Here is a 16,446-nt window from a genome sequence, read left to right as displayed (position 1 = left end):
TCGAAATTGGGAGGCTTTTGCAGTCGTGAGGATTCTCAATGTCCGTTGCCGTGCGGGGTTTAACTCTCCGACACAACACCGCAACCGCTTCGTGCTGAAGTAGTAAACATTATTGTGCCAGGCTTGTGTCACGTGACACAAACACCCTCCTTGCTATATTGGTTCTGTCGGGTGGTGGTGGTGGTGGTGGTGCTGGTGGTGGTGGTTTTAACGACGACACATTCTTATTATTTACACGATCCAACCCAAAAGTAAAACATCATTAACGATTTTTTTATTTGCCCGAAACATTTCTGGGAAAGAAATCCATTGGAACTTTCTGAATCTGCGGGGGTCTAGGGAGATATTGAGGTGGTGGGGTGAGGTGGGGGTGGGTGAGGTGTGGTGAGGTGAGGTGAGGTAGGTGAGGTGAGGTGGTGACGGGGGGTGAGGTGAGGGAGGGTGACGGTGAGGGAGGGTGACGGTGAGCTGAGCTGAACTTGAGGACCTGGCCGTTATGAACCTCCTCCTCCTCGTCCTTCTGGCGCTGCTGTGCGCACGTGGGGGACCTCTGGCGATTGTGACGTCACGGCGGTCTGTGACGTCGCCGTCGACGTCATCGCCGTCGCAGCCGTCGACAGCATCGACGGAAGCCGCCATGTTCACTCAAGCGGCGTCGTCGAATTCAACGTCGTCAACGTCATCAACGTCGGCAACTCCATCACAAAGACCTTCAACATCAACGGCAACATCATCCACGTCGTCGTCATCATCATCATCAACGCCACCAATAACATCAACATCCACATCATCATTACGTGATGGTGATGATGGTGATATCAATGTTGATGATGATGGCGCCAATGATGATGCTTACGATGATGATGATGATGACGACTTTGCTCGTGGTGACCCGGGTCTGTTGATGGAGAGGCGCTTCATGCTTCAACTTTACAACAGGTGACGATGACGGTGATGGTGGTGGTGATGGTGGTGATGGTGGTGATGGTGGTGAAGGTGGTGGTGGTGGTGGTGGTGACGATGGTGGTGATGGTGGTGGTGGTGGTGGTGATGAAGGTGATGGTGGTGGTGGTGAAGGTGGTGGTGAAGGTGGTGGTGGTGGTGGTGATGGTGGTGATGGTGGTGATGGTGGTGAAGGTGGTGGTGGTGGTGGTGACGATGGTGGTGATGGTGGTGGTGGTGATGAAGGTGATGGTGGTGGTGGTGGTGGTGAAGGTGGTGGTGAAGGTGGTGGTGGTGGTGGTGGTGGTGACGATGGTGGTGATGGTGGTGGTGGTGATGAAGGTAATGGTGGTGGTGGTGGTGATGGTGGCGATAGTGGTGGTGAAGGTGGTAGTGGTGGTGGTGATGAAGGTGATGGTGGTGAAGGTGGTGGTGAATGCGCTGGTGGTGGTGGTGGTGGTGGTGGTGATGGTGGTGGTGGTGGTGAAGGTGGTGGTGGTGAAGGTGATGGTGGTGAATGCGCTGGTGGTGGTGAATGCGCTGGTGATGGTGGTAGTGATGAACGTGGTGGTGGTGGTGGTGGTGATGAAGGTGATGGTGGTGAATGCGCTGGTGATGGTGGTGAATGCGCTGGTGATGGTGGTAGTGATGAAGGTTGTGGTGGTGGTGGTGGTGGTGGTGGTGGTGGTGGTGGTGGTGAAAGTGGTGGTGGTGAATGCGCTGGTGGTGGTGGTGGTGTGGAATGTGGTGGTGCTAAATGCGCTGGTGATGGTGGTAGTGATGAAGGTTGTGGCGATCATTCCCTCCCTTCTCTACGCTTGCGAAACGTGGACCCCCCTAATGGAACATCTTCGCCGGTTAGAAACATTTAGGCTGGCCTGCCTACGATCCATCCTGGGTTTAACCAGACTGGATTGTGTGAGGAGCTCACAAATCCTTGAAAGATCTGGGCAGGGTCCCATCGGTGAGCTCCTCCGGCAGGCAAGGCTGCGATGGCTGGGTCATGTAGCCCGCATGCCCAGCCACCGCATGCCGAAACAGCTTTTGTTTGGCCGGATTGAGGGGGCTAAGCGGGCGCGGCACGGGCTAGAGAAGAGATGGAGTGATGTGGCACAGGAGGACGTGGAGCTGAGTGGACTTGCCGATGACTGGTACCAGCGGTGTCAAGATCGGCCTCTGTGGAGGAGGCTCGTGAAGGACGCTACTGGGCAGTTGGAGGCAGTCGCCCTCCAACAACAACGGAGGGCGGAGGAGCGACGCTCACAACAACGAGCGGAGCGCCGGGTGGCTAAAGCACAGCAGGTTGGCACAGTAGGGGGCACAGGTGGTGCATCAGCCGGTCATCTCAGTCAGTCGACCCTTGGCACCTGGGTCTGCCCCGTGACCTCCTGCCAGCGGGCGTTCGACACTTCACGTGGCCTCAGGCTGCACATGGCCTGGTACAAGCGTCGTGGTGACGTCACCGCCACTTAGTGGCGAATGGCGGTTGTTGTTGTTGTGTGTGTAGGTGTGTGTGTGTAGGTGTGTGTGTGCGTAGCTGTGTGTGTAGGTGTGTGTGTGTAGCTGTGTGTGTGTGTAGGTGTGTGTGTAGGTGTGTGTGTGTGTGTAGGTGTGTGTGTAGGAGTGTGTGTGTGTAGGTGTGTGTGTGTAGGTGTGTGTGTGTGTAGCTGTGTGTGTGTGTAGGTGTGTGTGTGTAGGTGTGTGTGTGTGTAGCTGTGTGTGTAGGGGTGTGTGTTTAGCTGTGTGTAGGTGTGTGTGTGTAGGTGTGTGTGTAGGTGTGTGTGTGTGTGTGTGTAGCTGTGTGTGTGTAGCTGTGTGTGTAGGTGTGTGTGTAGGTGTGTGTGTAGGTGTGTGTGTAGGTGTGTGTGTGTGTGTAGGTGTGTGTGTGTATGTGTGTGTGTGTGTAGTCCGGCAAAACAACCCCCTACCTCCTCGCGGTGCCGGACGGGCAACTCTGTCGTGGACAGTGCTGTGGGGGGAGTTCCAATTTTGATTGGCTCCTCCCCTCATGGCATATGTGTCCACCACAGGGGCTAAACGGGGGCTCTGGACGGGTGCGAGGGGCTGGTAACCCCTCCACCTTCAATTAATTACCACAAAACCACGAATTAAAGTGAAATATGTAACAACTAAGCTTGTGCCGGAGGCCCCGGGGGGCCAGGCGTCTATGACGTCTCCTGGCCAAACCCCAATTGGCGGAGCCAGGAGATTGAATACCTACCCTCGGGGCTACTCCAGAAACAACGAAAAGCCACTACGGGTGGCCACGTGGAATGTTCGAACGCTCACTGCAGAGGAGAGGCTGCCACTCCTCTGTCGGGAGCTGGACCGGTACCGCCTGGATCTATGCGGCATTCAGGAGGTCCGGTGGACCGGCTCTGGCTCCTGCCACCATGAGGGGTGGACAGTCCTCTACTCGGGGCAGCAGACTGCCAAACAACAGGGTGTGGGTCTTCTTTTGAATAAAAGAATGAAGGGGGCGTGGGAGCGTGGCGGTGAGGTGTGGGAAGCTGTAAGCCCCAGGCTACTTTGGGCTCGCTTTCCCATCAACCGGAGGCGAGGAATGGTGGTCGTGGTTACTTATGCCCCCACCGAAGATGAACATCCGTGGAGGGATGCAGGCAAAGCCGATGAGTCAGATGCCTTCTATGACCTCCTGTCACAGGTGCTGGCTAAAGTGGCCCCTCGGGATAGAGTCATCATGTTGGGTGACTTCAATGCCCGAGTTGGTCATGATACTGGCACCTGGTCTGGAGTGATTGGAGGGCATGGGCCAGATCAGCTCAATAACAACGGTAGGAGGCTGCTAGATTTTTGTGCAGCCCATGGGCTTGTAATTACCAACACGCTGTTCCGGCATCGGCGCATCCACACAACATCATGGATGCATGCCGGGTCCAAGCAAGAACATCTGCTGGACTACATAGTGACGGACCAGCGAATGCGAGCCCATGTCCTTGACACCAGGACCTACCGTGGAGCTGATCTGCCCTCTGACCATCGACTAGTCATCTGTAAGATGCGCCTGCCATTCTTCCACTCCGGTGGTGGGTGTACACCCAGGACCCCATTCCAACCTAAAGTGGCCTGGTCTCAGTTATCTGATGAAAGTTGCAAGCGAGAATTTCATCATCGCTTGCGGCTGGGATTGGCATCGTCCCCGACTCCTCCTGATGTCGAGGGTAAATGGGCGAGGTTTAGGACTGTGACTCATGCAGCTGCAATGGCTGCTTTGGGTACGCGGTCCAGACCTCCCCAGACACCCTGGATGACAGAGGAGTTGTTCAGGATGGTTGAGAAAAAGCGACAGGCCCACTGTCATCGGCTACAGAATCCCACGTCAGAGAATGAGGAGGCTTACCGCAGCCTTCGCTCGGAGGTTCGGAGAGCCGTGAGGCGCTGCAAGGATGGGTGGTGGTCGCGGGTTGCTGAGGAGATGGAGTCTGCCTCAGTGGCCCGTGATCACAAATCGCTATTTAACTCCATCAAAAAAGTAACCTGCAGCGCCACACCTATTACCATCATTAGGGGAAAAAACGGTGATCCAATTTCCGACCCCCAGGAACAGGTTCGCAGATTTGCTGAGCATTTCTGTGAGGTCCTGGGGGAGGGAAAATCCCACAGCCAGGAAAACATCGTGGCACAAAGTGAGGATGACCCTGCTGAGGCTGCGGTGCCTCAAATATTGGATGAAGTCACCCCCTGTGAGTGGCTGGCTGAGGTGCCATCTGCTGAGGAAGTATTGAAGGCGATCCGGAGTCTGAGACCAGGAAAGGCAGCGGGCAGAGATGATCTCCCAAGCGAAATGCTGAGGGAGGGTGGCGTTTGTGCACAGACTGCCCTATATGACATCATAACAACAGTCTGGACCACTGGACGGGTTCCGCAGGATTGGAAGGATGCCCTGGTGGTCCCCCTTTTTAAGAAGGGGGACCGCACAGACTGTAACAACTACAGGGGCATCTCACTCCTCAGTGTGCCGGGAAAGGTCCTGGCAAGGATTATTCAGCATCGCCTTGCCAGGCATGCTGAGGAGAGGCTTGCGGAGCCCCAATGCGGTTTCAGGAAAGGGCGGTCCTGCACAGATGCCATATTTTCTGTCCGTCTGCTACAGCAGAGGTGTAGGGAATTCCAACAAGACCTACATCTCTGCTTTATTGACCTGGTCAAGGCCTATGATACCATCAGTAGGCCTGGGCTCTGGGTCGTTCTTCGTGCTTTTGGAGTACCTGACCCTCTGCTCACGATCATTAAGGACCTTCATGATGGTGAGCGGGCCCGGGTAAAACTACGTGGCCGGGAGTCAGAGCCATTCCCTGTACACCTTGGGGTGCGACAGGGATGTCCTCTGGCTCCCACATTATTTAACATCTATTTTGACCACGTAGTTCGTGAAGCCTTCAATAGCTGTACCGGGGGAATCTCCATATGGTACAGATATAATGGGAGGCTAATCGATGCCCGGGTGCGGTCAAGGGATGGCTCCCTATTGCTCAACCACGTTATGTATGCTGATGACTTGGTAATAGCTGCTCAGTCAGAGGAGGAGTTGGAGACGCTGCTGCTGAGACTGGAGCGTGCCACTAAGAGGTGGGGCCTTACCATCAGCCCCACCAAAACTAAGCACCTGCCTGGGTATTTTGTACCATCGGACACTCCACCCCCACAACTCCCAATCGGTGATGGGGCAGTTGTGGAGAGAGTGGAGAGTTTCCCATACCTGGGCAGTGTGCTTATGACTGGCTCCAGTTTAACAGCAGAGGTCTCACTCCGAATCAGTCGAGCGGCAATATCTTTTCATCGGTTGCGTAACGCTGTGTGGAAGCTACCTGGTCTGTCGCTCCGCACTAAGCTTCAGGTCTTCTCGGCCACGGTCATTCCCTCCCTTCTCTACGCTTGCGAAACGTGGACCCCCCTAATGGAACATCTTCGCCGGTTAGAAACATTTAGGCTGACCTGCCGATCCATCCTGGGTTTAACCAGACTGGATTGTGTGAGGAGCTCACAAATCCTTGAAAGATCTGGGCAGGGTCCCATCGGTGAGCTCCTCCGGCAGGCAAGGCTGCGATGGCTGGGTCATGTAGCCCGCATGCCCAGCCACCGCATGCCGAAACAGCTTTTGTTTGGCCGGATTGAGGGGGCTAAGCGGGCGCGGCACGGGCTAGAGAAGAGATGGAGTGATGTGGTACAGGAGGACGTGGAGCTGAGTGGACTTGCCGATGACTGGTACCAGCGGTGTCAAGATCGGCCTCTGTGGAGGAGGCTCGTGAAGGATGCTACTGGGCAGTTGGAGGCAGTCGCCCTCCAACAACAACGGAGGGCGGAGGAGCGACGCTCACAACAGCGAGCGGAGCGCCGGGTGGCTAAAGCACAGCAGGTTGGCACAGTAGGGGGCACAGGTGGTGCATCAGCCAGTCATCTCAGTCAGTCGACCCGTGGCACCTGGGTCTGCCCCGTGACCTCCTGCCAGCGGGCGTTCGACACTTCACGTGGCCTCAGGGTGCACATAGCCTGGCACAAGCGTCGTGGTGACGTCACCGCCACTTAGTGGCGAATGGCGGTTGTTGTTGTTGTTGTTGTTGTGTGTGTGTAGGTGTGTGTGTGTAGGTGTGTGTGTAGCTGTGTGTGTGTGTAGCTGTGTGTGTGTAGGTGTGTGTGTGTAGGTGTGTGTGTAGGTGTGTGTGTGTTGCTGTGTGTGTGTGTAGGTGTGTGTGTGTAGGTGTGTGTGTAGGTGTGTAGGTGTGTGTGTAGGTGTGCGTGTGTGTAGGTGTGTGTGTGTGTGTAGCTGTGTGTGTGTGTAGGTGTGTGTGTGTGTAGCTGTGTGTGTGTGTAGCTGTGTGTGTGTGTAGGTGTGTGTGTGTGTAGGAGTGTGTGTAGGTGTGTGTGTGTAGGTGTGTGTGTGTAGGTGTGTGTGTGTAGGTGTGTGTGTGTGTAGATGTGTGTGTAGGTGTGTGTGTGTGTGTAGGTGTGTATGTGTGTAGCTGTGTGTGTAGCTGTGTGTGTGTGCGCCCAGTGACCGGTCGCTGTTCTGAAGCAGGTTGAATGGAACACTCAGTGAGTCCTTCTTCTTTGGCTTTTTCGGCAAAGTCACCGCCACGTAGAATCAGAATAAGATAATAAATTGATAAAATAAAATAGCACGATAATATTCTCACGACGTTTCGGCCACAACAACAAGCGGCCTTCATCAGGTGAAGGGGACGAGACTGTCTGGTAGGACAGCGCTGGAGTGAGAAAGCCACAAGCTCAGATTGCGACCTTTAAAGCTTAGAGTCGCGACATCTCTTCAGAACGGCGAGAGACTCGATTAGTTGAGCCTCCTCATCCCGGAGTCTGTTGAGAATTTAATCGCGTTATTTTATCTTATCCAATTGATTATTTTTATTCTCATTCTGCGTGGCGGCGACTTTTTGCCGAAAGAGCCACAGAAGATGGAATCCTCGCTGGTCACGAAAGCTTTAAATGGAAATGTACCCCAAAGTCCTGTTGTCATCTGGGTGCCGAATTGCTTTGTGTTGGCGCTCGATGAGCAAGACCGGCGATCAGCATCCGACACTGGAGCAACGCGGATGTCCGAGCACGCTGCACCGGCCAGTTTGGCTTTAAAGTTTTTATTTTATTTTATTTAAAAAAAATTTCGCGCGCGATTTTTTTCAACTTTTCAATTTTTCCCAAAAAAAATTTTTTTTTTTCGAATGAGGCTTCTCTCTGTGTCCAATGTCACGTCTAAGCGCTTGGGATAACGGCTCATTTTTGACGCTGGCTAGCACAGAAAGTCGCTTCTCGACTGCGGTGTTGGTTTCTGTCGAGGTCGTTGAGACGATTGAGACGGTCCTTTTTGGGATGGATTCGGCCAGGGTCTCTAATAGGGGCGCTAATTTTCCATGTGCCACCGACGGATGTCAGGTTCATTCTCTGAGCAGCCATCGTCTACGTCGTTCGCACGTGCACGTTTGCGGGATGATGTTAGACAGGATCAGAGCCTTCTTCTTTGGTTCTTTCGGTAAAGTCACCACCGTCACGTAGAATGAGAATAAAATAATAAATTGATAAAATAAAATAACGCAATAATAATATTCTCACGACGTTTCGGCCACAACACAAGCGGCCTTCATCAGGTGAAGGGACGAGACTGTCTGGTAGGACAGCGCTGGAGTGAGAGAGCCACGTTCAGATCACGACCTTTAAGCTGTGTGAGAGGAAACAAAGCGCCTTGACAAGGAATTAGCATAGAATTTAGCATTGAAATGGCTGAATGATTAGCTTGTGACTGGTCACAGAAATAGCTATGTTAAAAGTTAAAGCATACACATCCGCAGAGGCACCCCTTGATAAAGGAATTAGCATAGAATTTATCATTGAAATAACTGAGGGATTAGCTTGTGACTGGTCACAGAAATAGCTATGTTAAAGTTAAAGCATACACATCCGCAGAGGCACCCCTTGACAAAGGAATTAGCATATAATTTAGCATTGAAATGGCTGAATGATTAGCTTGTGACTGGTCACAGAAATAGCTATGTTAAAAGTTAAAGCCTACACATCCACAGAGGCACCTAGTACAAATCAAACAGGAGAATTTAGCATTGAAATAGCTGAGTGATTAGCTTGTGACTGGCCACAGAAATAGCTACGCTAAAAGTTAAAGCATACAACATCCGCAGAGGCACCCCTTGATAATTGACATCGTTTTTATTTTTATTTTTTTATTTTTTTGTTTGCACGGCTTGTGCCTAGCTACCCCGGGTAAAGGCGTGCCCAGGAAGCTTCCATTGCTGAGCATCGAGCTCAGCGCATTCAGCGTTGGACGGCGGCACATCGATAACGCGCTTTCGGTGAAGTCACCCGCCACGCAGAAGGGAAACAGTAAAACGATAATTAAAAAAAACCCCGCAACAAGATAAAATTCTCACGACGTTTCGGCCACACCAAAACGCCAAGCGGCCTTCCAGCGCGTGGGTGAACGCCGCCGCTGGGCTTGGCAGCTGCCTTCTTAAGCTGGGTGGGAGATGCAACAACGCCCCCCGACAAAGGAGTTTTTTTTTTAATATCAACAGGACGGTGCCGTGGGTGGATGAGCGCGGTTTGTCTTGTGCGGCACCGGCCCCCCTTTTATTTTTGTTGTTGTTGTTGTTATTTGCTCCCACTGGAATCCAGCTTCGACGGAGCTGGCCGGGGTGGGTGGATGGGTAGGGGTAAAGGAATCTGCTACACGGCAATTGCTGGCAGGTGGAAAGGCCGGCTTGCTCGAAGGGCACCAGTGGCTCAATCCTGGGCGCGATGGCGCAGAGCTCAGCGTGTTTCTCCATGGATGTTGAGGGTGGGCCTGCGACCTTGAGGCCTCGTCTGCTGGCTTTTTGGGTTTCAGCCAGGGCGGCCCAATCGCGCTCCCCTTAACACGGCTCTGGCGACTGCGCTACTTAAATGGACAGCGGTGAAAAATAAAAAAATAAAATAAAAAAATATGTCGCGAGGCAGTGGCATGCATTGATGCACGGTGGATCTAAAGGCGGTGGCGGTGGTGGTGGTGGTAGTGCTGAAGGTGGTGGTGGTGATAGTGGTGGTGATAGTGGTGGTGGTGGTGGTGATAGTGGTAGTGGTGGTGGTAGTGGTGGTGGTGGTGAAGGTGGTGGTAGTGGTGGTGATAGTAGTAGTGATGAAGGTGGTGGTAGTGGTGGTGATAGTGGTAGTGCTAAAGGTGGTGAATGTGTTGGTGGTGGTGGTGATAGTGGTAGTGCTGAAGGTGGTGGTGGTGGTGGTGATAGTGGTAGTGCTGAAGGTAGTGGTGGTGGTAGTGCTGAAGGTGGTGGTGGTGAAGGTGGTGGTAGTAGTGGTGGTGATAGTGGTAGTGCTGAAGGTGGTGGTGGTGGTGATAGTGGTAGTGCTGAAGGTAGTGGTGGTGGTGGTAGTGGTAGTGCTGAAGGTGGTGGTGGTGGTGAAGGTGGTGGTAGTAGTGGTGGTGATAGTGGTAGTGCTGAAGGTAGTGGTGGTGGTGGTGGTGATGATAGTGGTAGTGCTGAAGGTAGTGGTGGTGGTGGTGGTAGTGGTGGTGGTAGTGGTGGTGATAGTGGTAGTGCTGAAGGTAGTGGTGGTGGTGGTGATAGTGGTAGTGCTGAAGGTGGTGGTGGTGGTAGCGGTGGTGGTGGTGGTGGTGGTAGTGGTGGTGGTGGTGATAGTGGTAGTGCTGAAGGTGGTGGTGGTAGTGGTGAGAGTGGTGGTGATAGTGGTGGTGGTGATAGTGGTAGTGCTGAAGGTGGTGGTGGTGGTGGTGATAGTGGTAGTGGTAGTGCTGAAGGTGGTGGTGGTGGTGGTGATAGTGGTAGTGCTGAAGGTGGTGGTGGTGGTGGTAGTAGTGGTGATGGTGGTGGTGATCGTGGTGGTTCTGAAGACAGTGGTTATGAAGGTGGTTGTGATGAAAGGGGTGGTGGTGATGATGAATGTATTGGTGATGGTGGTGGTGGTGGTGATGGTGGTGGTGATGGTGATGGTGGTTCTGAAGGTGGTGGTTATGAAAGTGGTGATAGTGGTGGTGATGAATGTTTTGGTAATGATGGCAAATGCGTTGTTGACGGTGGTGATGATGGCAAATGCATTGTTGAAGGTTGTGTTTATGAAGGTGGTGTTGGTGGTGGTCGTGGTGATGATGAATGCATTGGTGATGGTGGTGGTGGTGGTGATGATGGTGAATGCTTTGGTGATGGTGGTGGTTTTGAAGGTGGCGGTTATGGAGATGGTGGTGCTGATGACAATGGTGATGCTGTTGATGATTCTGCTGCCTCTAATGATGCTCGTTCTGCTGCTGCTGTTGATGCCCGCGCGGATGGTGGTGATGTTGCTACAGATTCCTCTCTGATCGCTCCGCTATCCCATCCGCAAACACCGTGAGGAGTTTCAGAACAGAGGGTGAGCAAATCGCAGCACATCATGCACTTCTTTCAAACCGCTTCGTGTTATCGTTTTAAAGTTTCTGTCCTCCCCCCGCGCCTCCGATTAGCACGGCTGTCAACGTAAGGTGCAAAAGAAGTTCAACATACATATTACTACAATACTGCAATATATACTATATACACTATATACTACTATATGTACACTATATACTATACTATATACTATACTACACTATACACTACACTACTATATACTACACTACTATATACTACTATACAATACACTACTATATACTACTATACAATGCACTGCTTTATACTACACTATATACTACACTACTATACACCATATACTACACTACTATACGCTACACTACTATACACTACACTGCTATATACTACACTATATACTACACTACTATACACTATATACTACACTACTATACACTATATACTACACTACTATACAATACACTGCTATATACTGCACTATACACTACACTATACACTACACTACTATACACTACACTACTGCATACTTTCCACTACACTATATACTACTATACACTACACTACTATACACTACACTATACACTACACTACTATACACTACTATATACTACACTACTATACGCTACACTATACACTACACTACTATACACTACTATAAACAACACTACTATACACTACACTACTATACACTACACTATACACTACACTATACACTACACTAATATACACTACACTACTATATACTACACTACTATATACTACACTAATATACACTACACTATACACTACACTACTATACACTACACTATACACTACACTAATATACACTATACTACTATATACTACACTACTATACGCTACACTATACACTACACTACTATACACTACTATATACAACACTACTATACACTACACTACTATACACTACACTATACACTACACTATACACTACACTAATATACACTACACTACTATATACTACACTACTATATACTACACTAATATACACTACACTATACACTACACTACTATACACTACACTATACACTACACTAATATACACTATACTACTATATACTACACTACTATACACTACACTATACACTACACTATACACTACACTACTATGCACTACACTATACACTACACTACTATACACTACACTATACACTACTATATACAACACTACTATACACTACACTATACACTACTATATACTACACTACTATACACTACACTATACACTACACTAATATACACTATACTACTATATACTACACTACTATACACTACACTATACACTACACTACTATGCACTACACTATACACTACACTACTATACACTACACTATACACTACTATATACAACACCACTATACTCTACACTATACACTACACTATATACAACACTACTATACGCTACACTATACACTGCTACATCCTGCACTGCTTCCCCAGATATAATTGAATCCTGCCATTACTCCTTTTGCCTTTCCAATCTTCGCTCTGTCTCTCGTGCAGTCGATCTCCCACGTCAGCAGACCTGCCAACTATACGAATTCCCTAACGTGCACAATTTTGCCGCTCTTTATTATCATCATTATTATTCGTTCGCCAATGTCCTCCCTTCCGAACTCTGCCACCTTTGTGTTTTCCACGCCAATCCTCAGTCCTGCATCCTTGCGTGACGCATTCAGCGTATGACCACATCCCCGTAGCTTTCGTCCATCAGATCTGTGTCGTCGGCGAATCTCAGGTTGTGTGTTCTTTCTCCATTGCACGGGAATTCCCGTGTGTGTGTGTCGATGTCCAGAATGGCATCCGTTAGTCTTTCCAAGCAATTTTGACGAAGTTGTTTGGTGACAGGGGGATCTCCCTGTCTCATACCAGTCTCCTATTTCAACGTCCAATCTTTCCAGAATGGCATCCGTTACTCTTTCCAAGCAAATGTGACGAAGTTGTTTGGTGACAGGGGGATCTCCCTGTCTCATACCAGTCTCCTATTTCAACGTCCAATCTTTCCAGAATGGCATCCGTTACTCTTTCCAAGCAATTTTGACGAAGTTGTTTGGTGACAGGGGGATCTCCCTGTCTCATACCAGTCTCCTATTTCAACGTCCAATCTTTCCAGAATGGCATCCGTTACTCTTTCCAAGCAATTTTGACGAAGTTGTTTGGTGACAGGGGGATCTCCCTGTCTCATACCAGTCTCCTATTTCAACGTCCAATCTTTCCAGAATGGCATCCGTTACTCTTTCCAAGCAATTTTGACGAAGTTGTTTGGTGACAGGGGGATCTCCCTGTCTCATACCATTCTCCTATTTCAACGTCCAAACTTGCCAGAATGGCATCCGTTACTCTTTCCAAGCAATTTTGACGAAGTTGTTTGGTGACAGGGGGAACTCCCTGTCTGATACCATTCTCCTATTTCAACGTCCAAACTTGCCAGAATGGCATCCGTTACTCTTTCCAAGCAATTTTGACGAAGTTGTTTGGTGACAGGGGGATCTCCCTGTCTCATACCATTCTCCTATTTCAACGTCCAATCTTTCCAGAATGGCATCCGTTACTCTTTCCAAGCAATGTGACGAAGTTGTTTGGTGACAGGGGGATCTCCCTGTCTCATACCATTCTCCTATTTCAACGTCCAAACTTTCCTGCTGGCTTCTCGATTTCGAAGCTTTCGTGACTGCAAGGATCCTTACTCTTTGGTTCCTTTCGGTAAAGTCGCCGTAGTTGGTAAAAAAACAAAAACAACAAAAATCACAACACACGATATAATTTTCTCCGACACGAAGGTTCTTTGCAAACCCACGGGTTTTTTATCGGAGATTTGTTCGCGAGGCAATTCAGAGCTACAAGCACGGACGCAATTTCAAACCGAGAAGATGGTTTCAAATTAAGCAACCATTGGAAAGGTGTTCTAAATCGAACCAAACATTAAACTAATTTTCATTGGCACAGTATATTTGTTTTGCAAGTAGTGGTACCCCAAACTTTTCGCAGCACAGGCGGGTGCACCGCCGGTGCCGATCACTGTGCTACACCTTTCATCATGCTAAGTCCGCCAATCAAATGCTAATTTTTTTATGCTAATTCCTTTGTCAAGGCACCCTAATCCCTCTCACACAGCTTAAAGGTCCGCGGTCTGAGCATGGCTCTGTGTGTTCACTCCAGCGCTGTCCTCGAGACAGCCTGGTCCCTTCACCTGATGAAGGCCGAGTTGTGTTGCGGCCGGAAACGTCGTGAGAATTTTGTTGTTTTATTTAAAAAAAATTTACCTACGTGGTGACTTTACCGCTGACTTTGACCTTTGACGTATATCCTGCAGAGTCGGTGTCAGTCCTTGTTGCGCACGTTATTCCTTCTCTGATATGAGCCGCAGGATCGAGATTTGGTGTCCGGCGTGCCCATCTTTCCTAAGCCCTTCCTGTCCATCCGCCGAATGATCCTCAGTCTGCGCCTTCAATTGACGCGTTGGTGCCGGCGTTAGCGTCTGTGCCCGTGTGGCTCATTTGGTGCGATGGTTCCGATAATTCTTACAATCGGTGAGACCTCCTTGCTTGGGGTACTGTCACAAGCGTAGTGACGTGAAATGTTGTCGCCCTACGGTTAGCGCCGGCCACTATTTCACAACGTCCTGCTGATCGCCGGGTAATGGAGGGACACGTGACTGGGAGCCGGGGGGGGGTGGGGTAGGGGGGGTGGTCTCCTGACCTGATACAACAGGGGGCGTGGCCGAGGGCGGGGCGAGACCACGCCCAGCGAAATGAAGGAGGAGCCTAGACAGGGGATCGGGGTCCGTTGATGGGAGTCCCGGTGATTTCTCCACGTTCGTCGGTTGATCGGAGCCCGATGTCGTTGGGTCAGACAGCGTGTGTGCAGGCTGGCCCGTTCGCTGCACTAACGCGCACGCACACAACGCACAGAGCGAACAGATAGCCGCACCGAGCTGTGGAACCCCGGGTTTGTAAGGGTTGTAACTTGATTCGAAGCTTTCGTGACTGCGGGAATTACCCCTGCGTGTCCTTCGGTGAAGTGACGTAGGAAGAAAATAAATTAAATGATGAGAGTAGGACGTTTCGATTGCAACACGAGCAGTCGTCATCAGGTAGAACTAAATTTGAGAGAGAGACAAAACACAGACACGGAGACACACACGGACAGACACACAAGCAGAGAGACAAGAGAGAGACACACAACATAGACACACAGACAGACACACAAGCAGAGAGAGACAACACAGAGACACACAGAGAGAGACACACAAGCAGAGAGAGACAACACAGAGACACACAGAGAGAGACACACAACATAGACACACAGACAGACACACAGAGAGAGACACACAACATAGACACACTGACAGACACACAAGCAGAGAGACAACAAAGAGACACAGAGAGAGAGAGACACAACATAGACACACAGACAGACACACAAGCAGAGAGAGACAACACAGAGACACACAGAGAGAGAGACACAACATAGACACACAGACAGACACACAGAGAGAGACACACAACATAGACACACAGACAGACACACAAGCAGAGAGACAACAAAGAGACAGAGAGAGAGACACAACATAGACACACAGACAGACACACAGAGAGAGACACACAACATAGACACACAGACAGACACACAAGCAGAGAGAGACAACACAGAGACACAGAGAGAGAGAGACACAACATAGACACACAGACAGACACACACAGAGAGAGACAACACAGACACACACACAGAGACACACAACATAGACACACAGACAGACACACAAGCAGAGAGACAACAAAGAGACACAGAGAGAGACACAACATAGACAAACAGACAGACACACAAGCAGAGAGAGACAACACAGACACACACACAGACACACAACAGAGACACACAGAGAGACACACAAGCAGAGAGAGACAAAACAGAGACACAACGACAGAGAGACACACAACATAGACACACAGACAGACACACAAGCAGAGAGAGACACAACATAGACACACAGACAGACACACAAGCAGAGAGACAACACAGAGACACACAGAGAGAGACACACAACATAGACAAACAGACAGACACACAAGCAGAGAGAGAGACAACACAGAGACACACAGAGAGACACACAACATAGACACACAGACAGACACACAAGCAGAGAGAGAGAGACAACACAGAGACACAGAGAGAGAGAGACACACAACATAGACACACAGACATACACACACAGAGAGAGACACACAACATAGACACACAGACAGACACACAAGCAGAGAGATAACAAAGAGACACAGCGAGAGAGACAAGACAGAGACACACAGAGAGAGACAACACAGAGACACAGAGAGAGAGACACACAACATAGACACACAGAGACACACAGAGAGAGACACACAACATAGACACACAGACAGACACAAGCAGAGAGAGACAACACATACACACACACATACACACACATACACAACAACAACCGCCATTCGCCACTAAGTGGCGGTGACGTCACCACGACGCTTGTGCCAGGCTATGTGCACCTCGAGGCCACGTGGAGTGTCGAATGCCCGCTGGCAGGAGGTCACGTGGCAGACCCAGGTGCCATGGGTCG

The 16,446-nt window shown here is 50.2% G+C and overlaps 1 protein-coding gene across 1 annotated transcript in view; it reads left to right on the top strand.

Moving 5' to 3' along the window:
• Nucleotides 1-429: 429 nt before the first annotated feature.
• Nucleotides 430-16,446, top strand: part of LOC116958025 (uncharacterized) — a 29,154-nt gene continuing 13,137 nt past the window's right edge. Inside the window, exons 1-2 of the mRNA XM_076058210.1 lie at nucleotides 430-939; nucleotides 10,784-10,845. Of these exons, the coding sequence (XP_075914325.1) occupies nucleotides 497-939; nucleotides 10,784-10,845 (505 nt within the window). The 5' untranslated portion in view covers nucleotides 430-496. The remainder of the gene's footprint in view (nucleotides 940-10,783; nucleotides 10,846-16,446) is intronic.

The sequence above is a fragment of the Petromyzon marinus genome (genome assembly GCF_048934315.1).
Source record: "Petromyzon marinus isolate PM22_M1 ecotype Great Lakes invasive population chromosome 68 unlocalized genomic scaffold, UKy_Petmar_22M1.pri1.0 chr68_unloc.1, whole genome shotgun sequence".
NCBI classification, from domain to species: Eukaryota; Metazoa; Chordata; class Hyperoartia; order Petromyzontiformes; family Petromyzontidae; genus Petromyzon; species Petromyzon marinus.
This window is presented reverse-complemented; position numbering and strand designations above follow the sequence as displayed.